A 23,706-nucleotide genomic window follows, 5' to 3' on the forward strand; every position below is an offset into this window, starting at 1 on the left:
TTTCACATCACTTGTGCAACACTAGCTTCGAAAGATAGATAATCGATGCAGTGTCTCTTGAACACTATCTCATTACCGAATGACCATCCTTCTTCTAATCGTTTAAGAATAATATCAATAGTTGTTTAATTTAACTAGTTCCATAAACATTATACTATGTTGTTACTTTAATACTTGAACGATCACTTCGTCATTTTAACATTAGAAGTCTTAAAGAAAGAGGAGAGAATTGCCTAAAGATTTTTGTGGATTAAACCTCAAAGTCATAGCTTAAATAACATGCACTATGACTTGAGCATTATGACTTAAGCATCCATGATGACATTTAAACAACATTAAAGGTTGTGGTGTAATGATTAGTCATTGTGGCTTGAGTAATAATCCACTGCACAAGTAATGTATACCTAGAACAAAATAAACTTCATGCTTATTATATAATACTAATATCTCACCAAATTAAGCTTCATTTTAACTATCTTTAACCCTCATTATACACTCAACAATGATTATAACTCCCTTTTATCTCCACAATGTCCAACAATTCCAAATAGGAATATATAATTATACCTAATATCTCCCTACAATTTAACCAACAAAATAATCCACCCATCTAATTATACCTAATATCCGTTAAAAACTACATCTCAAAAACTAAAAAATCTTGCATTAATATTGTGACACCCCATTTAAATAGAATAAATCTACTAAATAAAACATCACATAAATATAATATTAAAAGAGCATACAAGATGAATAATATATAAGGATTCACCATTATAGTCATCCATAAATATACTTAGAAAAGAAAACTAAGGCACACCATGATGCCATGAACAAAACAAGATTTAAGATTTTTGATAGTTGCCCAAAAAGCTTGCTCATAGAGCAAGATATTACATAGGCAATAGTGCCTTCAGAGAGTACTCGAAGGAATGAGATCCAACCCAAGCTTGGCTACACTGCAGAGTTTCCATCACCTTGGTGACCACTAGGCGTTTCCACATCTGCTCACATCAATAAATTGATGATCATTGCAAAAGGAAAAACCACACACAAGACAAACACAAGCAAACAGAAAGGGTAAGCTAGAGTATAAATAATTTGAACATGTTATAGCAAGCATATACTTAAAACACATAAAAAACATGCAACAAGATAGGCATACAATCATATGATAGCAAATAAGCAGGACTCTAAGACTCAATTATCCGGATACATATAATATGATTGGATTCACTAGATGCTTGCACTTGTGGTGGCCTCTACTGCTCTGTAGAGCCATTGCCAATGAGTTTCACCCTACCACACACAAGGTTAACCTTCAAACATCTAAGGCCATTATCCTGCCAAAGACTAGGGCCTCCCGCTACTCTCACCACTTGAATCAGTCTATTCTACGTGAGACTAACTAATTCTTTAGATTTTTGAGATGTAATCCTTACTTGAATTCTTACCTATTTATATACACTACACACCACCATGAAATCTCACCAAGACATTCATGGAATTACGTATATCTCATGCCACATCCATGTTTCCACACCATATTCCACATTTCATCTCAAGCATCATAATTTCATGTCGATGCCTTAACCAACCAACCAAACCATGTTTCATTTCATGCCAAACACAATATATATATATATATATATATATATATATATATATATATATATATATATATATATATATATATATATATATATATAACAGTCTCATTTCATCCTATTAAACATATGCAACATCATACTTCAAGCTTTTACAATAAATCACTCAATCATATAGGCAAACAATTAAATCAGAGATGAAAACAAGACTAGAGCACGTCCCTACACCAGATCTCGCTCATGTTGGAAGTACTTGCTTAGGCGAGAGAGATTCTCTCGCTCAGGCGATCCCTTTTCGCCTAGGCGAGAGCTCGAGCAGTGGAATAATGAGGTTTTTTTTTGCGTTTTATCGCTTAGGCGAGACCTCCTCGCCTGATCGAGATGACTACTCGCTCAAAACTGGAGCTAGTCACTTGAGCGACAACTCGAGCAAAAACTTGGGAAAGTTTCTGATACTCTCGCTTAGGCCTTGTTCGCTTAGGCGAGAATACCAGGTTTCTCCATTGTTCACGTATGCAAACCAGGAAAGTACAACCAAACCACATCCAGTCCAATTTCAAATAATCACAAGCACTATTCAAAATATAACAATGCGATTTGAAAACCCCAAACAATCATACGATTCGAAAAACATTTAAGAGTTCTAACTTCCTTTACCTTTTAGACTGAAAGCTACGAAAAAGACTCTTAGCGGAGGAGCACCAATATCCATAGTAGCTTAAGAAGCTAAAAATAGGAGCATAGAGGGAGGACGAAAATGAGACCAAGACATGGGTTAAGGTGAAACCGAATCTTAGGAGCTAAAAACGAAAAGGAATAGAGGCTAAGAGATTACTTACTTGGAGATGCTTTTGTCTAGCTTGTAGGGGAAACTTGCTCAAACCCTAGCAGAACTCTATTGGAGAAAAAAAGGGAGAGTGTAAGTGAGTTGTTTGGGAAGTGGGAGGCAGAATGGGAAGTGAACGGGACTGAGTGGAGGGTTTCTGGAGGTCCCTTAATGGGCTGGCCTTGGCCCTACGAAAAGGCCAGACACAAACCTCTCTAAAACAGAAAAAATGGGGCTTACAAATATTATAATGAAAAAAGATAATATGATATTTTCTTTTAAAAACGTCTTTAATTCTAGGTATCTGTTTTTTACCCATTTGTACAAATTATATATAGTGTAGTTTTATATTTTTATTCAATTAAAAACTACTTTTTTATGTATTAGATTCACATTATAAAAAAGTGAAAATTCACTAATAAGAAAATATAATATAATTCCATAAACTAAAAATAACATTTTGTAAAATTAAAAAAAATTAAAAATAAAATATTTCACTTTAGGGTCAAAATAAATACTATTCCCAACTTGGGAATTAAAACTATTTAAGTAACAGCATAATATACAATATTTTACAATAATTAGGTATACACAATTTGTTCTAACATATTTAATGTAAAAGTCAATAAATTTATCCTCTTGACACTGGCCGATAGTTTCGCATCTCATTATTTGTTTACCTATTATTTATTCATCCTTTGTGAAGGTACTCTACTATAAGTGCGCTGAGGTAGGATATTTTCAGTTTTGGTGATTATAGTTGGAGGAACCATGAATGTTGAAGAAGAGGTTCAGCGGCTCATCCAAGAAATCAAGAGGCTTGGCAAGGTCCAAGGAGATGGTTCTTACAAGGTCTTTATGACATATTCTCATCTTTCAATCTTCTTTTTATATCATGTTCTTATGAATCTGCATTTATGGAACTTCAACCTCACAATTTCTTCATCATCTATTCCTTACACACGCATAATAACATATGCTGTTGTTATAGATCTAGATCATGAGTTTGTTAATGGGGTCCTGTGTCGTTAAGAAAATCGGATCTTGATGGATCTTATTTTATCTCTGAGTCCATCTCAGGATGTGTCAGGTATAGTTTAGTTTTGGTAACCCAGAAAGGTAGATCTTTCCTTTTCTTGGGAAAATTGTAATTCAAACCACCTAGGTATTTTGCATAGATTAGGATGAATGAAATGGGAAAGAACCGTTCCATCCTAAGGAAAAAAAGGTCCTAATACCTGCTAATAATGAACTGAAACTTAAGCATCAACAATTGTTTTCATTAGAAACAATTTTAGTTATCTATTTCAAATACTATTCAACACGGAATGAGAGAGAAAAAGATGTAAAACTACAATATAAGTAATATGATGTAGTAAGAAGAGAAATAAAACATGCTGATAGCGTATTTAAACGGGGTGTCTTACTGAATTGAAAACTGTTCAATACAAAATTTGCGATCCAAGAGCATGGCATCATAGTAATAAGTAAACTCTGGCTTTGATGTTCATATTGTTGAAGGAGGCAGCTAGGAAAACCCACTGCATTCATGGAGAATAAATGGTGAATTTATTTCCTCGTCAATGAGCATGTCTGTGCAATTTGTTTTCTTTCATGTTTTAATCTTTCGGTGGAGATGTTCGCTGATATGTTATATACGCTTCTGAATAGAGCTCTCTTGAGATTAACAAAAAAAAAACATCTTTTATTGTGAAGGTAACATTTGGAACACTATTTAATGATGAGGAATGTGCAAATATATTTGAAGCACTTGTTGGGACACTGAGAGCTGCGAAAAAGAGAAAAATATTGACATACGAAGGTGAGCTACTGCTGCAAGGAGTCCATGATAACGTGGAAATTACACTGAGTCCTGCCTCTGCTGCATGATAAACTTGAAACACCAACTTGTTTTTATGACCCTTGTAATAGTATAATGCGTGCAATATATATAAGCGTGTGGACGAGTCTTCAGGCATTATTTCCTCGTATTACCATTCAGTTCGAGGTAAATGTTTAAGCATGCATCAAATATTAAAACCAGGATTTGTTGATTGCAATTTTTATGAAACGATGTTATACCTACTTGTGCACATTGTTGGTCCTTTTCGTCAAGAGTTACCCTCGTTTTATTCTCTATGATGCATACCTAGCACCATTGGAAAAACTAACATCAAGTAAATTTGTATCTAAAGTTAGCATGCCTTTACTGCAGCGTTCACAATGTAACAGGGTAATAACCCAAGAAGTAACTGGTGACAAATATGCTTGACCTGTTGAATATGACTCGCCAATACTAGTAAAAAAGAATAAAAAATCAAGTGATAGTTGTTAACCCAGCACACTGCCTCGTTGTGAACAACCTGTGATGTGAATTCATTTAGCAACCTATTACGAGAATGTCTATTGCAACTCTTAACATGTCTGTTGTCGCTCACATTTACATAATTTTTATCTAAGGTAATTCTTATCAGCTAAATTTCATGAAATTGAATTCAATGAGTGACAACGACACATTAGAGTAACATTAGACACCAAGATTACTAGCAGGGAAAAAAGGCGTGAATTTTTTCGGGTAGGATGAAGAAGGGTTTCAAAAAATTGGCAGAACTATTTGAAAAGTGAAGGGTCATCGTTGAATGGGTACTGTCACGGTGATCCAGTGAGAATAAATGCTTGGAGAAGGCTCTGCGCTGCTTGGGTTTCATCAGGTGTACCGGATATGACAATAGTCCTGTCACTTGTTCCGGGAAGAGGTTCATGGACGATGACGTTAGCCCCTGATATCTGACAACGGAAACACAATTAAGTTAAAAAAGGGGGAATAATAGTGTCTTCCACAATATCTTTGAAACAAGTCCCATTGTTTGTCATAACAATGCCACATGTCCAGAATATCAAGCAATTTCAGCATCATTGGATGGTTATTTTCTCCTACCAGAACCAATAACCAATTACAAAATCATAGAAGTGACGACACAAAAGATTAATGTGAGGAGCACTTGAGCAACTAAACAAAGTATATTTACATAAACTTATCCGGAATGGGTACCTGTCTCAAGCGAACCAGATTGCTACCGTTTTCCCCAAATACAGAGCATATAATATCCTCCGGAACCACAATTTGCACAGTTGTATTAGTAACAATTGCAGTTTTACTCCCACTGCAGACCAAAGAGAGTAATAATAAGAACTCAACATTTTGTAACGTATTGTTATAAAAGCTCAAGTGACCATTTCCGAGTCCCAATAAGTTGTTGCTGAAAATGAAAAACAATTATTTTCTTTTTTCCATGCTTTTGGGGCTGAGGAAGGCCTCAGTGAAGAATTTAATGGGATTTCGTATTCTTTTCTAAGAGGAGATTCAAATACACAAACCCAGGTTGTGCAACTGTAATGCGGCAGAAATTAAACAAGGTGAGCCAGCTTTGTTCACATTAAAAACCATGTCATAGTAGTCCCAAAACTTCACTCGATGCCTGGGCTCCGAATAATAGCAAATAAACAATGATCTCTAAAAGGTCAATGTTGAATAAAACAAAAGGATGCTAGTCAAGTGTATTGATTTTTCACCAAACAGCAGAGTAACTGGCACAACAGAAACAACTCTATGTAAGAAAATGTGAGAGTATGAGTTTGGCATCAACAAGAAATGCAAACATGATGTGACCTGATCTGACCTAGTATGCCACAGAAATCACCACTGGTTATACCAAATCAATGGTAGTAGTTCCTAGTTATGCAGATCTATGATCCTGAAAATACTAAGGCCTAATTGATCAGCATTAAAGCATGTGTAATTTATTTAGCATAACACATACCCGACAAGTTCTAAGCCACCTTTTTGAGAAATCAATCCTCGACTGACACCATTGGTGCCACTGGAGTTTATTCCAGATACTGTCTGCAGCCAAGTTTAATCAGTTCATATGGAAAACTTGGAAAGGAAAACAAGCCAGCAGAGAGAAAGCAAAATACCAGTGGTGCCTGTAATCCTGGAAAAGAATGTCTATTGAGACCATGAGAAAAAGCAACAGTCGGTTGGCCTCCAGCTAGAACAGAGGAAAAACTCCTTCCTCCACCACCATTTTGCGTACTGACAAATAGATGATGTCGCAGTCTACTAGTTGCATTATATATTGCACTTTGAACATTCAAAAACTCCCCTGATATCTGAGGGAAAAGTGAATAATGATTTTAAAAAGTGCTGAAACATGATTGCAAGACTTATCCTGAGGATTTAGTGTGCATTTAGATTTCAGTTAGAAAGTTGATTTGAGTTGAACTCAACTAGATTAAGAAAAAGCAGCTCACTGTAGCTTTTAATTCAACTATAGTTTGAGATAGATTTACTTGTAACTGTGAAGAAGAATTGCCAAACATGTTGATACAATGTTTGATGGAAGATGAAAGTTGTTTTGGGTTTCCTAACTGAAATCCAAACACACCCTTAATAAACAAATTTAATGAACTACATATACAATAGGTTTATGACCCAAGATAGACATCCTCTTGTAAATAAGAAGCTTCTTGTCAGCTCTAAATGTTAAAATAAACACTGGATTTAATAAGGAAAAAAGGTAATATCATAGTTAAACATCTGTTATAATAATCACTATACATATCAACAAGGAGATCATTAAAACCACATTTCAATATTTGGCTAGTATTAAGATCAGATCTCTAGATCAAACAAACACAAGAAGATAAAAATTGAGCAGCCCCAATGTAACACTTGCAGTTACTATTAATATGCATCAGAAAGACCATGAATTCAGAACTAATGTCAAGATGATAACGAGGCTAAAAGTCTGAGACACAGAATAGGTAGCTCCAACTTTAAAATCAAACTTTTAGTCTCTATAAAATAGAGAATACAGTTTATATTTCAATTATAGCTCTCAAGGAAAAATTTAACGTTTTGAGGGATTAATAACGTGTTTTGACATATAAACAATAGGAACAGTTAAGAGTAAACAAAGAATCTAAAATCAAGTGTCTAAGACATAATATGTTGTTTGGATAGAGTATTAAAAAAAAAAGAAAACTCGAAACTTTAGAAATATATTAGAGTATTTTGATTACTTGAAATTGTAGAATTCCAAATTCAATCTAAAAACTAAGAATTTGAAAATTTCCATTCTCTTCCCTTTAACATCAATATCTATGTCTCTTCTCTCACATCAAATATTTAAAATAAGCTAATGTTTGGTACTAAAATTTCAACATACACGTGTATATACATTGGATATTTTAGAAATAAAATTACCCTATCCAAATTAAGAATTTAAAATTTAAAAAAATTAAATTAATTTATCCAAACAAAGCATATGAAAATGTAAGAAATTTAGATCATAACAATTCAAAGTCTCTTAAATTTTAAAATTCCTCATCTAAACTTAACATAGCTACTTATCTCGCTCCAAAAAGCATCTAGAGGGAAATAAAATACAATCTACATTTTGAGAGTGGGAGGGTAGTAACTAAGAAACTCAGCATTCAGAAACATAAAAAAGGTTACAAGCTGAGGATGAAAATCAGTCATATTTCGGTATGAGTTATGCATGCACTGTCATAGTAACTGTACGCCATAGCCAAATCCCCATTCTTGTTGTTTAATCGGATATATAAATATATCGTACTAGTTAATCAAAGACACTTTCTCCTCCAAAAAATGATATGAAACAAAGGCCTTATGATCAGGCTAAACTTGCTAGAGCAACTGTTCCTCCAACAAATAAGCACAATTATCTATATTTATAAGGATAAGCCTAAGGGGGCTTCAAGCTTGGTTATGTCAATCAAAAGTATCACTAGTAAAAAAAAAAACTCAGAGTCAAAATCTCAAACATGTCTCATGAACAGAATTTAGGCTGGGAGAAGCAATTGCGTTATATAGGTAGTGCATGGTGAGAATGATTCACTTGTATTGTATTCTCTAGGAACAGTTCTCTTTTCCATCTTACTTCACCCCAATCTGAGCTGACAGTAAAAATCAAGAAGCCAGCAGACAAGAAGAATAGGACTCCATTCATACACAGGGATACCCGATACTTTTGCAGAATATACCAGGATAAGAATGGCATTATATATCTTAAAACAATACCAAATATAATACGATGAGAGGTTGGGGATATTTGCAGGAATAAAAAAGGAGTAGCTGGCACCATTAAACGAACATATCACATGCAATTTGAAAACATTTTAATTGAAAAAGCAAATAAAGAATCATGGACACACCTGTACCAATTGATCATTTTCTGATACACACTTTGGAGCCAGACCATGGCCAATTATTCTTATATGCGTCCCTGTGGCTTTCCTCATTTCTGAGACTATTGCCCCTCCTTTCCCTAACAAGCAACCAACTTGGGTTGATGAGACTACAAGACGTGCACTAACAGATGTTCCATTTTTCGTTTTTAAGTCTAGCCCCTTCCCAACACCAGCCTCAACAGACTTGGAGAAAACAAGCACAACGGCCTTTTGTGCAGGGGAATAGTATGATTCAGGATTCTGCCAAAAATTAAGCCACCAGCAGAAAAGAAATATTAATAGACAATGTACTACACTAATATACACACAACGTAATAAACATAAGTACAAGCAAAAAGATTACTTTTAACAAACCTCTAAAGCAGTAATAGTAACTAGTCTATCCTCGCAATCAACTACTGAAGGAGCAAAACTTATAATAGCCCCTGATTCGTTCTGAAGAGCTCTTACAGTATTGCCTCCCTTTCCAATAACGAAACCAACCCTATCACTGGAACAAAGAATTCTAAATGTAACTTCCTGCTGAAGTACTTTTGGATCCAGGGCAGACGCTCTATTAACTTCAGTTGATAATTTATGAGCACCAGAGGCATTTCCATTAGACCTGTTGGATAAATAAGATAATGTAGAGCTTCTTTGCAGATGGTGATCTATATGCAGATTAGTTAAAGACTTAAGCGGAATTGAAAATGGTTCAGACTGAACCACTTCATAATGTCTGCTTCCCATCACCTTTGTTCTATCAGGTGGAGGACAATCTTGAAGTCGCTGGGAGACAGCAACTAGTGCCTTCTTTACGGACGTCAGCTGGCCTTCTATCTGACAATTCCAAAAGATCATTTCTCAGTATTAAAATAAAAAACAGCACAAATAAATTAAATTCCATTTACCATATTCACTGGTCCCTTAAGCAGGGAGTTGGAAAATGTTCCCAACATTAAGCAAAAGATTGCAGTCTTTTCTTACACTGCATCGGAGGCAGCCAAAGGCAACAGCTTTCCTTATCAATACACAAACATGTGATAGCCAACAGATGATGATCACAATTTACAAAAAAGATACCGGTGATCTATCAAGCATATTTACGTACATATATTTCCCACACCATTTGAAATTATATTTTTTTAATATGAAAATGTAAAAAGCAAAAATCATTTTTTACAAACGACACTAATGATTCCTTTCAACAACTGAAAACTACAGTAGTTACAATCTCACTTAGCTACTGGCTCCGCTTACTCACCAGGCAGTACTGGTTCATTAGAGTTATTCGGCACATGATATTTTATGTTAAACAGCTCATGTCTGTATCCATAGGGTATGAATACACGCCAATACTTTGGTATTTTTGGTGTATCTCGGCTTTCATAGGAAGGTCCAGGCTATCAGCACAAGATTTTCCTTCAACCAATGAATCTATCTATTTTGAGAAGGTCCTTAAATGAAAAATTCACTCTTGTAAATAGCCAACAATTGCTAACACGTAGCAGGATCACAAGTATAAAAGACAGGATATATACAAGCTAATTAAGTGGCAGCTGATTGTTGATGTGTTACATCACCTTCTGTTTGGCCTCAAGATTTTGTTGGGAAACATCCACATCCACACTAATCAATGCTCAGACTCTCCGCCTCCAATATTCAAAATCAATATTACAAAGTCTAATACAGTCCCTCACATTTAACCATTTTTTCCGTTTTCTCATAAAATTCCTTAACAAAAAGGAACGGGAGGAAAATAGAGCCGGAAAGAACCCTTTATTAATTTAAGCAATTTCTTGAAAAACCATTCACTTCAATTCTATCAACTACAATGAATAGTTCTACAAAATCTCATTCATATTTGTACGTTTTCAACATCCATTCCATACATTCATAGAGAACAAAAGACAGGTTAGGTTAGACATGTTTCTCTGACTTAAATCACTAGCAATTCTTTAGCCAAACCGTTAAACTAAAAATTTTCAACTTCAAAATCCAACTGTCCAACGCAAAGCACCTTGCAAGAACACGAAAAGCAGAAACAAACAAACAAACCAACTGACCTCAATGATTTCATCGGAGGGAGCAGTGCCAGCCGGCAAACCATCTTTCAAAACCCTAATCTTACATCCAGTGTCAATTCTGATATTTTGGACGACCTTCCCGGCCTTGCCAATAACAGCGCCGACCTGCACATTATCCGCGAGCAGGCGGCAAGACACGACACGGTTGCCAACCTCGGTGTCAACAGTCTCGGCGGCAACATCAAGAACCCGTTCAAAGACCTTGAGCAGCGCCTCCTGTGCCTTGGAGACCCCGCCGTCGGCGGAGGCAGCGGCAGAGGCAGTGACGAGGATGACTCGGTCGGGAGATTCCGGCGGAGCGTCCTCTATTCGTATTTTGGCGGCGGTGGCTTCTTGAAGCGTCTTGATGAGAACACCGGACTTGCCGATGATGGCACCTACACGTGAGGCGTGGCAGAGGAGACGAAAGGTGACATAAGTCTGATAGAATCTGGCACGGCTGGAGTGTTCGTTAGGGGGATTTGAATCGGCCATTATCATTCAATCTGTAACTTCTGCTTTGGAGGAAGCTGCTTCTGCTTCAAAGGAAGCTACTTCTGCTTCTGCCCATGACACTTATTTTCTCTTTTGCCAGACTTTATTTATCAAACTCCTAAATGGATAATTAAATGTAAATACTCCTAATTACTAATTAGTCATTGTTTCGTCCTCCTCGCGTCTTTCATTATTCTTACTGATTATTTATTAATTAGGAATTAGTAATAGTGTTTTGTTGTGCTTCCTGCTTGATGATATGACAGTTGCAGGTACGGGGAGGAAGAAGAAGTTTCACTTTGGTTGATTAACGGAATGGGAGTGAAATAAAATAATTAATTAATATTAAATATTTTTAATTAGAATTAAGAATTTATAACTAATTATTATTGATTTTTATTTGAATATTATTACAATTTTTTATAAAATATAAGTTTGGGTAATAAAAAAAATATAATTATTTTAAAATTATGTAAAGCAGAATTAATAAAATTATTTCAAATATTAAAGGTTAACTTTAAAATACAAATTTAAAAATATTGATTTAAATTATGATAAAGCCACTTGTAAAGTAGGAAATGATTGTTAATTCAAAACAAACTTCATAATTGTTTTAATATCAAATTTAAAACTTGAAAATTATCATATAAATTATGAAGTTGAAAATGTTTATTTAAATTATTTTTTTATATTGGTAATTAATAAGAGCTTTAATTGTCTATATAAAATATTAAATTGGTAATTTTTAATTAATAATTTAACAAATGTGATAATTCATTTAAATTAACTTTTTAGAATCCGTTTGAAGAAGTAAAATTGTTTTTTTATTAACAAATGTGATAATTGTTTATTCTTTATGTCACTCATGTAAATATTGTTATTTAAATGTGAATATTCATTATTAATAATGTTAAAAATAATGTACAAAAATTAGGAAAAAAAGAGTTTTATTGATGACATAATCAAAACTATGATACATGAAATACATTTTAGAAATTGTTTAATAATTTAAACTTTTATATTTAAGGATTGTTAGGATATTTATTTTAAATATGATCAAATGTGTGAGTGTGAGACCCTTTTTTATTTAAATTTTGTTTTAAGAGAGGGTTTGGGCCTGACCTCTTAGAAGGTTCAGGGTCAACCCATTATGGGGACCTCCAAGACCCCTTCTAGTCCTATCAAGCTCTCACTTGTCTCTTTTCCTAAAAACAAAACCCTCCCCTTTCTCAAACTCTTGAGCAGCAACTCCGCTAGGGCACACCCCTCAAGTTAGCGAATCTTCTTTGTTCGGAGCTGCCTGAACTCGTATCTCCATGTAAGTAGACCCTAACCTTCATTTTTCAGTTGTCTTGTTGTGGCTCTGCCTAGGGTTTGTCCTAGTAACCCTATTGTTTTTCATGTGCCAATATTTTTCAGCTCCTTAATCTATTTCTGGAGCTGTGTTGCTCTCCTTGGGGTCCTGTTTTCGTTTGGCTAAGTTTGAGTAAGGTAAGGGAAGCTAGGGCTTTGCATTTTTTTAAGTTATTTTTGCTCATTCCTGATCTATTTTGTGTGTTTGGTGCTTGAATGATATTGACGGTTGCATGAATCTGTTTTGCTGTGTGTATGCTTGGCTGAAAATTGTAATGCAGGTGCGAACAGGTGAGAAACCTGTTGATCTCGCCCAAGCGAGTGACCCTCGCCTAAGTGAGAGTAGCAGGAACTCATCCTTGGTTCCAGCTCGAGTTGTCGCCTAGGCGACTAACTTTCTTTTTGAGCGAGAGGCAGTTTCGCTTAGGTGAGACGCTTTCGCCTGAGCGAGAACTCGTTGGAACCTTGCAGTACCCACTGTCGAGCTCTCACTTGGGCGATGAAGGCTCGCTTAAGCGAGGGAACTTCTCTCGCCTGAGTGAGGACCTCTAGCTTGGGTGAAACTCGGGCAGGAAGTGCTGTGTTGGTTGCTGTTTGTTTTAGGATTGTTTCCTCTACTTTTCCTTGCCCAATATATGTGATCATGTTTGATGTGTATGCTTGAATGATGTGACTGAAATTAGTGTGTTGTTATGTAATGGGATTGGACATTGGTATGCAATTATAATGTATGAGATTAAATGAGATTCTTATTATGTTGAGTATGAAATGGAGAACATGATATGTTTGGTTGGTGGTGGATTTACATGAGAATTGAATGATTGAGATGGCATGTGGAATGTGTTGGTAAAAGAGTTTCATGGGAAACTCTTGGTGATGTGTGTGGTTAGTGTATACCTTGATATAAGAGATGTCTAGGTAAAAGGAAGGTATCTTGAACTCTAATAATTGTTCACGCTCACATAGAGTAGAATAATTGATGTGGTGAGAGTGGCAAGAGGTCCTAGTCTTGGGACATATTGGGCCCAAGACATTAGAGGATTAACCTTGTGTGTGGTTGGGTGATAACCCCTTGCGTTTAAACTCTGCAGAGTTTAGAAACCAGCATAGGTGCATACTTCCTTTAGAATTCTATATTAAGAGTATGATTCGGGTATTGAGTCGAAGAGTCTTGCAATTTGTTTGTTCAAAAGATTTGGATGCCTACTGCTTTGTTTGTTTATACCCTGTTTTATCTTTTGCTTGCTTTATAACATGTTAAAAATATTTTCTCTAGCTTACTCTTCTATTTGTGTTTTGTGTTTTGTATGGCTTTTCCTTTTTGCAATGATCACCAATTGTGTTGGTGTGAGCAGATGTGGAAACCCCCTGATGGTTCTCAGGGAGACAAAAATGCTACAGTGTAGGGTGGTCTCCTTGGTCTGGGTTGCGGCTCACTGTTGAGATCATTTTGAAGAACTCTTAGTTTATTGTAAACTCCTTGCTCTATGAGCAATCTTTTGGAAAACAATAGTACTCTTGTGTTATGTTTTATGGTATCGTGGTGTGCCTAAGCTTTTATTCCAAGTACACTATGGATAACTGTAATAGTTAGTACATGTATGCTTCATGTCATGTGCTCTTTTATATTATAATTATGTGATGCTTAATTTTAGTAAATTACTCTATTAGAAATGGGATGTCACAATGAGAACATAATTTTTTGAATATTTGTTTTTTTAATTTTTATATTGATTCTTATTTTAGTTGATTTTGAGTGATTTTTTGAAGTTTTCTACATTTCAAGTTTTAAGCATAATATTAGTCTTTTTTTAGTGGACAAGAGTCTATTATGTATGGATTCTTTAATATTTATATCATTTACATATTTGAATTATTTTGTTTATATGTGTATGCTAAAGATACATGTGAATAAGGTAAATGAAGTTTTTGAAACTTATAGTCACATTTGAATACAAATTTTCCTACTTGTCACACCTTTATTAAATTTATGGTCTCCTTCACTAGAAATCTTGCATTCAACATACCAAATTGAATCACTCAATAAGTATTTGTCTTTAATTATGCATCATCCAATGATTCAGTTGTTACTAAGTAGACATGACCAATTATAATCATTGTTGAAACCTCTTTTCTTCTATTGATGAAAAAACTATTATAGTGTATGTAACCATTTTCAGAAAAGAAATCAGGAGGTTCTTACTCTTTGTCATTGCACACAAATATCTAAATTTTCCTAAAAAATTTCATTAAACCATTATGTTGCTTCCTCTTTTTTAGCCATCGTGACTATGTAGTAGTAATTAAATTTGAACTCATTCAATGTTGAAAAAAAAGAAGAAAAAACAAATGTCATAAATAGCGAAATTTGTTATACATATATTGATGTAAAATATATGAAACTTATACTATTGACATCTTTTTTGTTATGCATTCTTAAAGTACCTCATTTAGAGTTGTGGATATTTAAAATGAGGCAAGTACTATCGAATGGATGACATTTGTAAAGAGGTTTCAAATAAAAAAATGCATAATTGTTACATCTTCAACTACGACAAAGTCAAAAGGAAGAATGTTGTTGTGTCCATCTTGCATAACGATCATTAGTAATGTCCCTATGTATTTTTCATATAGAAATATTATGTCCACTTGAGCAATTGACTTGCAAAATGAATGTTAAGACAGAGACAATTATACACAAGCTTACACATCTTCTAACAAGTAACTCCGAGGTTTAATGATAACAAATAATACAATTTTTTTATAAATTTACAAGTTTGTCAACTGTGAATTGACTTAAGATTGTTTTTAGTACAAACAAAAGTAGCTTGTATTTCTTTTTGTGAAGAATCAACAAATGACCCAAAAGTAGATGATGAGCAAACAAAAACACAAGAACTTTAATTCATGAGTTATTGGTAGGTGGTCCAAGTTTGGATATTATGTAAAACAACATTAAAAGAGTAGCAATTATTATTGCATTTGCAACAAAGGAAGGAGGAAGATATGCTTCCTCCATATAATCTCCTTCTAAACATAAATATTCAATATGACTACCCTAAAAGGAATTGACTCCAATGCTAATAACCTTGTTTTTAAGAGGTCTACCACCATGGGAGGAATAAAAAAATGAAGAAGAGAGAGAGGCAATGGAAGGAATGAGTACCTAGGAAGAATGAATGAACGAAGATCGAAGAATGGAGAAAAAAAAAGCATGCTAAAATACTTGAAATTCTAAAAAGATGTAAAACAAAAAATGGAGTCAAGTGTAACTATAGATAAGAGGTGTTTTAAGTGTTTCACGTGAAATGATAAGATTTTTTAAAACGTCACTTGTCACTTTCTAGCATGAAATGAAAAGTGTTTGCTGCCCAAATAAAAACTTTTTTTTTTCAAATAATTTCATAAATATCTGCATTAAAGACAATGTGGAACCTTTTATATACCTTTTTTTCCTTAACCTACAAGGCTCCTTTTAATGATCAAAATTTTGATAAAATTTTCAAAGTGGACAATACTTCAAATATTACAATTGATGACCCTAACACATTAATATATTTTAGTTTAAAAACAATAGCATAGTCAATGAGAGAAAAGAAGATATTTAAAAACAACACTCATTCTCCTTCACCCTTGATTATGTTGGTATCCTTTTAAGGAGGAAAGATAGGAAATATTTGACATCAATGAATCATGAACAAACTCATAACAAATCATAACACCATCTTCAAGCTAAAACCTTAAGGAAAATAAATTATACTCAATGTGAAACTTTCAACCCATACTTGAATTTCTAACCGATATAAAGACTTATTTTCTATTACACCCAAATGTCCCACGTCACTTTAAGAGTCAAGGTAAAGGGTTATTTATATATATCTTTCTCAATCCCCAAAGACATCTTTATCTTTAGACAAAATTATGACAAGATCATTAAGTTTCAAAGTGGAACAATACATGGATGTAATGATTAATCCAACCATTCTATCTTGACATACTTAAGGTTAGAACATTGACATTGTTTGTGAAGACAAAAAAATAAATAAATAAAAGTTCAAAATCAAACACTCCTTCCCCTTTGCCCTGGACTTAGGGACTCATATTCCAATACACCAAAATATTTCACATCTTTTAAGAGTTCAAGTTAAGAAATATTTATATACACAGTCTTCCTTTAACCTACTAAAATATCTTTTAAGGATAAAATCGTAGTGAGTCATAAAACTTCGAAGTGGATAATAGTTCGAATGTAATTATTGTTACTAATGATACCAGTGGACTTAAGGTCAAAATATTTGAGCTATCTAAGGAGATGAAAAAAATGTGTATAAGTAAACACTCATTTTCTTTAACCTTAAACTTTTTAAGAAAAAAATTATGACTAAATCAACAAATTCTAAAATAAATAATATTTAAAATATAGTAATTAAGCCTAATAATATTATCTTTACACACAAACACACACACACACACACACACACACACACACACACACACACACACACATATATATATATATATATATATATATATATATATATATATATATATATATATAAGTTTAGAAATATAATCACTTTAAACCTATTAACCAGTACTCATTGTCAAGAAAAGTTTATAGACATGTCAAAGTGAGCCAACTCGGCTCACAAAGGTTGGCTCACCACGAGCCAGGTTGAAAATGAGTGAACCCAACCCGGCTCATTTTATGGTTAGTCAGAAATTTTGTAACTCAGCTCAACCCACCACGGGTTGGTGGGTTAAGTGGGTTGGCTCACCAACTCACATAAAAAAGTTATTTATGTATTTATTTTGAAGTTTTCATATATTTAAATAATTTTTTAAGCAATCTATGAGATGACAATCACAATAAAATCAAGAACCAATGTCTTCATCATGCTCACCACCAATATATGATGAATTATTTTTAGGAAAGTGTCCATATAGTTCAAAAAATATGGCTAATATTACACATTTTTTTGTCATGCTATTCAACAAAATATAAATAAAAAAACTACACATTTTTGTCATGCTAATGTAGAAAAATTTGTTTATAACACAATTGATTGAGTAATTTACTATAAAAATTATAGTTAAAGATTAAAGTATCAAATATATATAACTTGACAATCAAATTAATTAAACATTCAAGCTATTCAAATATTATTGAGCAACATTGTAACGTCCCAATTAAATAGATGAAATCAATTTAAATAAACGCCACATATATTAAATATTCAGAGAGTGCGAAAAACGGAATATGACGTACACAGTACCCCAACATATCCATAACAAAAGGAAGAGGCTCCACAGGTCTAAATGAGGTACAAAAACTCGCCAAGAGCGAGAGAAACTACTACTACTACTACTAAACTCCAAAAGCTGAGGCCCCCATAGTGAGCCCAATAGTCGTCCAAGATTTCATCAAACCGCAACATCTCTACTATTATTACCACTGCCAGAGGTTCTCACATCTGCTCACATCAACAAGGTTGATGATCATCGCAAAAGAGGAAACCACACACAATCATACAAACAAGCAAATGGTAAGCTAATGAAAAAGTTCTCATATCATACACTCAACATACAATTTCATATTCAAGCATAAATGATAGACATCCACATATGAGGTACCAAACCATATAAGACACCAAGACTTGACTATCTGGATACGCTCAATGAGGCACCACCACGAGACAGTGAAATTACGTCCTAGCAGTGAGGCGTCACCACGAGGCCTTCGTGGAATTACACCCTTACAAGAGGCACCACCACGTGGTCTTCGTGGAATTACGTCTTGGCCTTGGTGGAATTATGTCCTGGCCTTGAGGCACCACCACGTTAACCTCGTGGAATTACATCCTGATCTTGAGGCACCACCGTGAACTCTCACCTCGAGGTTCATGGAATTAGGTCCAATAACTGAGGCACCACTGTGAACTCCCCTTAGGAGGGCCCACATAATTATATCCATATGATGAGGCACCACCACGAGCCCACTACAAGGGTCATGGGATTACGTCCTACACAAACCTTACTCATACATAATCAACCAATCATGAAGTTCCTATGCATACCATTAACATGTCATTTAGTATACATGACCAACCACCAATCATATATCATGCCAAGCTCATCACCAATTCATTAGTTCCCACCCATAACATACATAGCACATGCATATCCACCCCCTTTATACAATAAATCAATGAACCAGCCAATCAAACAACCAACAATATTCATGAAACGAAGCATAGCAAAACCCCAACTAGGTCTCGCTCAAGCTGGGAGTCCTCGCTCAGGCGAGAGGAGTGCTCTCGTTCAAACTGCAAACTCTCGCTTAGGCGAGATTGTGACAGTGACTCTGGGCAATTTCGCGGATTCTCGCTTAGGCGAGGCTATCTCGCCTGAGCGAGACAGTTCATCGCTAAAAAAGCAGCCCCTCGCTTGGGCGAAGGTTCGAGCAGAAAAATTTGGGTGAGCTTCTACTATTCTCGCCTGGGCGAGGCGAGCTCGCTTTGGTGAAAATATCAGCTCTCGCCCCTGTTCACGCATACATGGCAGCACACCCAACCAAAAATACATCTTTCAACCATTTCCATCGAACCCAACAACATACTAACACATACTCATGCACCAGAAGTAAACCAAGCAACAAAGTACTTAAAAGAACAGGAAAAGCTAGCTTCCCTTACCTTGAGTGGGAGCACTGAAGTTCACTTAGAAGAGGGAAAATACGGCGACTCAAACCAGTGCAGTAAAACTGGAAAACATATGTATTACTAAGCATACTGTTTTAGATTCAACCCAAACAGAGACCAAGGCACAGGAATGGAAAGGGAAGGGTAAAGTCTAAGTTCCACTTACCCGGATGAGACCTTAGAGTGAAATAACGGTTGCTCGGACGATGTCCTAGCAGAGCTTTGCGTTCAACTGCAAGGGGTAGGGGAACAATCTTCTCTGAAAGTTAGCAGAATGAGGCGTTAGGGTTAGGTTTAGGTGTTTTGGACACTTCCTGGGCTGGCCTTAGGCCTAACATATTGGGGCAGTCCCTTAGCTATTAGAACAAAGAAATAAATGGGCTTTACAAACATTCTAGCATTTTAAAAATATGAACTCAAAAAAAAAAGAAGGCTTTCATGTCCTTTTCATACATCATCCAATATGAGCTACTCTACCTTAATATCAATTTAAAAGATAAAATACATTATTTTTATTTTCAATTTGTTGGTGTTAGTACTGTTTTCATTATCAATCTTTTGTATCGGGATTGATTATTGATCAAAGTGTAGTATTTCGAAGTATATCAATAGATGAATGTGAAAAAACAATAAAATTACAAGAGTGTAAAAGTAATTATAAATTCGAAATATAATTAATTTTTTAATATAACAATATAAATTAATGTTAAGATAAACTAAAGATACAAAAATTATGTCTTAAATATTTTGGAAAAAAATTGTTTTCCATATTTGAAGTCACAATTTGGTTACTTTTAGTTTGATATTATTTATTTATTTAATGTTTATTTCCAAGCAAAGGTCTGAAAAACCGCATTGTATAATTGTCCTTTTCATATATCAAGATTTCAAAAGTTTTATATATCAAATGAGTTTTTAAAAAAAAAAACAAAAAACCTTAAATTTTAAAATAAGTTTAATTTACATTTTGTCCTTTAGTTGTCTGATAATAACAAAATTTAATGATTGACTTTTAGTTATGTTGAGAGTAAACCTAATTTGTAATTTCTTTTTTCAACTAACTGAAATATCTTCTAAATATAACTGTAAGGAAACCACTAAACATCAGAGAGGATAATTGGTAACTCTTGCCGTTTAGCTTCAATTAATACGTTATTACCCAAAGTAAATTTGCAAAAAAATTGAATCATAAACCACTTTATTAATACATAATCAATATAAATACATAATTTATAAATAAATTAAAAAGGAATACTAACATAAAAATTAGAAAATATAAATTCAATGTCCTTGTGGGACATAGGATATTTAGCTAATTATATATTATAAAAGAATATTTTCATACTCAGACATATGTTATATTAGCAATACTACATGTATTTTGTTCCTTAATGGTGAATTTGTTAGCAGCAATTAATGAAAAAAAAACAGATGAGAAAAAAGAGAGAAATAGAGTGAAAATATAAATAATATAATCAATTTAAAAAATGCTTTAGAAAAATCAATTTTAAATTGCTGTACAAAAAAAAATATGTTAGTTTGGATTATTAGATGAAAAACAAATATAAGATCTTACCTGTAACATAAAATAAAACCATTGAAACAAAACATAGATGCTTGCTTATGAGCAAAGGTCTAAAAATAGAAAACAACAATGTTTAACATTGCAAACCCTGAGTTACAAAACTTATATCAGAGCTAGAGGTATCAATTTGGCCTAGCCCACAGGGCTTGGTCCTGACCCATGTGGGTTAGGGCTAAAAAAAATCTACATCGAAAAACAGTCTCCATCAAAAAAGTCTATAGGATCAAAAATCTCACAAAAGTTTTGTGAATCAGGATCAACCCATGGACTTTCATTTTCAACATAAAAAAATATTATTTTTTAAAATATATTATTATCTGTGTGACAGACTTAACAACCCGGACAAGCACGATGACCCGAATAGGCCCAACAACCCGAACCTGCCCAACGACCCCGACAAGCACGACGACCTAGATGGGCTCGACGACCCAGAAAGTCCAACGACCTGAACGGACCCGACGATCCGAACGGGCTCGATGATTCGGACGGGCCAAATGACCTGAACCTGCACGGTCGAACCCGACGACCCGGATGGGCCCGACGATTTGGACTGGTTCAACAATTTGGACGGGCCAAACGAACCGGACAAGAATGAGCACCCGGACAACCCGACCACCCGAACGGGCCCGACAAACCAGACGAGCCTAACGACCCAAACAAGCGTGACGACTTGGACGAGTCCGACAACACGGCCAGGCCCGACAAACCAGACAAGCCCAATGACCAACATGAGTCTGACGACCAAAATGGGCCCAACGAGTCGGACGGGCCATAAGATCTGGATGGGCCAAATGACCTGGATGAGCCTGTTTGGTTGGGCCCAAAGACCCAGACAAGCATAACGACCCATACGGGCCCGATGACCAAGATGAGTTTGACAACCAGAACGGGCACAATGAGTCAAACGGGCCAAATGATTCGGACGTGCCAAATGACCTGGATAGGCCCGTCCAAACCACTGGACCCGTCCGAGTCGTCGGGCTCGTCTGCATCATCGGACCCGTATGGATCGTCGGACCTGTGTAGGTCTTTGGCCCTGTTTGGGTAGTCGGTCTCATCGGGGTCGTCCGGCCCGTCTAGATTGTCGTGCTTATTCGGATCATCAGGCTCGTCCGGATCGTTAGGCTTGTCCGGGTCGTCAGGTCCGTCTGGATCATCGGGCCTGTTCGGGTTTTCGGGCTCATCTATGTCCTTGGGTCCGTTCGGATCATTAGGCTCGTCTGGGTCATCGTACTTGTCCGAGTCGTCAGACCCGTCCGGGTCATCAAGTACGTATAGGTCTTCAGACTCGTCCAGTTTGTTGGACCGGTTCAGGTCGTCAGGCTCGTCCGAGTCATCAGGCCCGTCTTGGGCTTTGGACTTGTCCAAGTGATCAGACCTGTTTGGCTCGTCGGGCCTATCTGAATCTTCAGACCGTCCATGTCGCTCGGCTTGATCCTTGACTCTAGCTTAATGTAATATTATTTGGGGGGCCTAACCCACCTTAGCTCTAGCCCTAACCCACTAATGAGGGGGCTTTGGGGACTAGGGCTTTTTTTTTGCCCCCTCATTTGGACCCCTCTAAAAGAGAACTTTATGAAAAATAGGCCAAGACTGACCCATGGGCTAGGGGCCAAATTAACACCTCTAATCAGAGTCAATTAACTTCATCTTTTATCCGTGCTTGTAGGATAGTGCATTAATTATCCAAATAGGGAATATCGGAATTGACAAATAAAACACAAATTTATTAGAACATGAGAAAACATACCTGAATAATGGATCTTATATGAAAACTGTTTAAAATCTCACATAAATGGAATATAAACTCGATTTATAGCATATAATAAAGCAATCTAACACTTTACAAATCAATTTTACAAATCAATGTTGTAAAGTTGAATTAGATTTAAATTCACTTTATAATATAATATCAAAATCTATTTTAGTGAAAAATTAATGTCTTATTTGTCAAACAAAGATAGAATATGGTATAAAAAATTAATCAATCTTCCATAATCACAATTTCATTAGATTGAAGAATAATTTTTAGTTATTCAATTTATTAGATCTTAAATTTTGATGGACTTTTTTTAAGCAATTCTTCATGATAATTGATGTGAGGCCTCACCACTCATCAATACATGATTCATCGATCTACAATATTCTTAGACTGATTGTTACTGTAGTGCTGAGGATGTTTTGATTGTGAAACGATATTAAGTTATTAACTTATAGGAATGGAATAGTGAAAATTTGAACCATTGTACAGTATCTTGTTGGATAAACTTAAATGCGTGTAGTTGAAAGTTACTATATTAACTGTCTAGAAGATTGCAAAAGGTTGAGAGTGAGTCTAACATTGATTAAGCATGCAATAGAGTTCATTAATTGTGGATTAAGTAATGGTTATATTTAATGAATGTAGTTGAAGGGATGTCCAAAGACCTATAAAAGGACCATGTAGTGCTTCATTGCAAAATATCACAAATCTGAATATAGAGAATATTTATCCCGATAGAGACTTGTTTGTCGGCATATCTATCATTGGACCTATCATATAACCTGCTATTGGGAAATTATGGGACCACCTGCATACCAATATCTAGTCCAAGATACAGATATACATTCCTCAGTCTGAGAGATGTGTGTTTGAAATCTCCCTAGGGTGTGAGAGGAGTGGTTCGAAAATCTCATTAGGCTTAGACCAACTTCATGATAAAAATGTCTACATCGGTGCATAAGATTTTTCAGATGTATTTAGTAGAGTTAGTTTAGAAATTTTATAAAGGTTTTTTCCAAAAAAACTAATTCAGGGCAAAGATTAATCATACCAGAA

General features: G+C 35.1%; 2 protein-coding genes and 1 long non-coding RNA gene across 4 annotated transcripts; 1 reads left to right on the forward strand and 2 right to left on the reverse strand.

Moving 5' to 3' along the window:
* Positions 1 to 702: 702 nt before the first annotated feature.
* On the reverse strand, positions 703 to 2,616 carry LOC114176570 (uncharacterized). The gene is made up of 3 exons (XR_003603028.2): positions 2,447 to 2,616; positions 2,265 to 2,333; positions 703 to 1,004 (listed from the first exon to the last, which is right to left on the reverse strand). It is a non-coding gene; the product is annotated as an uncharacterized LOC114176570 (long non-coding RNA).
* Positions 2,617 to 3,094: 478 nt separating this feature from the next.
* LOC114177967 (costars family protein) lies at positions 3,095 to 4,526 on the forward strand. The gene is made up of 2 exons (XM_028063594.2): positions 3,095 to 3,285; positions 4,150 to 4,526. Exons 1-2 carry the CDS (start codon positions 3,205 to 3,207, stop codon positions 4,321 to 4,323), a joined length of 255 nt encoding a protein of 84 aa, XP_027919395.1. The 5' UTR covers positions 3,095 to 3,204; the 3' UTR covers positions 4,324 to 4,526.
* Positions 4,527 to 4,606: 80 nt separating this feature from the next.
* On the reverse strand, positions 4,607 to 11,435 carry LOC114177966 (KH domain-containing protein HEN4-like). Of its 2 annotated transcripts, none has more exons than XM_028063593.2 (7): positions 10,755 to 11,428; positions 9,064 to 9,528; positions 8,674 to 8,949; positions 6,412 to 6,606; positions 6,255 to 6,337; positions 5,486 to 5,597; positions 4,607 to 5,220 (listed from the first exon to the last, which is right to left on the reverse strand). In XM_028063593.2, exons 1-7 carry the CDS (start codon positions 11,253 to 11,255, stop codon positions 5,083 to 5,085), a joined length of 1,770 nt encoding a protein of 589 aa, XP_027919394.1. In that variant the 5' UTR covers positions 11,256 to 11,428; the 3' UTR covers positions 4,607 to 5,082. The 2 variants fall into 2 exon arrangements, 1 of the variants encoding a protein (XP_027919394.1); XR_003603252.2 differs by having other exon boundaries at positions 5,114 to 5,220; positions 6,255 to 6,333; positions 10,755 to 11,435.
* Between the last annotated feature and the right edge of the window lie 12,271 nt (positions 11,436 to 23,706).

Source organism: Vigna unguiculata, chromosome 3, assembly GCF_037176805.1.
Source record: "Vigna unguiculata cultivar grain cowpea cultivar isolate G323 ecotype 2 chromosome 3, ASM3717680v1, whole genome shotgun sequence".
NCBI lineage: Eukaryota > Viridiplantae > Streptophyta > Magnoliopsida > Fabales > Fabaceae > Vigna > Vigna unguiculata.

Bases quoted from the DNA above. Each gene is read 5' to 3' on its own strand.
- LOC114177967 (XM_028063594.2), top strand. From the start codon at position 3,205: ATGAATGTTGAAGAAGAGGTTCAGCGGCTCATCCAAGAAATCAAGAGG. The intron at 3,286-4,149 runs GTCTTTATGACA...TTTATTGTGAAG, and splicing joins AAGGAGATGGTTCTTACAAG to GTAACATTTGGAACACTATT.
- LOC114177966 (XM_028063593.2), bottom strand. From the start codon at position 11,255: ATGATAATGGCCGATTCAAATCCCCCTAACGAACACTCCAGCCGTGCC. The intron at 8,950-9,063 runs GTTTGTTAAAAG...AATTTTTGGCAG, and splicing joins TTACTATTACTGCTTTAGAG to AATCCTGAATCATACTATTC. The intron at 6,338-6,411 runs GTATTTTGCTTT...ACTTGGCTGCAG, and splicing joins CAGGATTACAGGCACCACTG to ACAGTATCTGGAATAAACTC.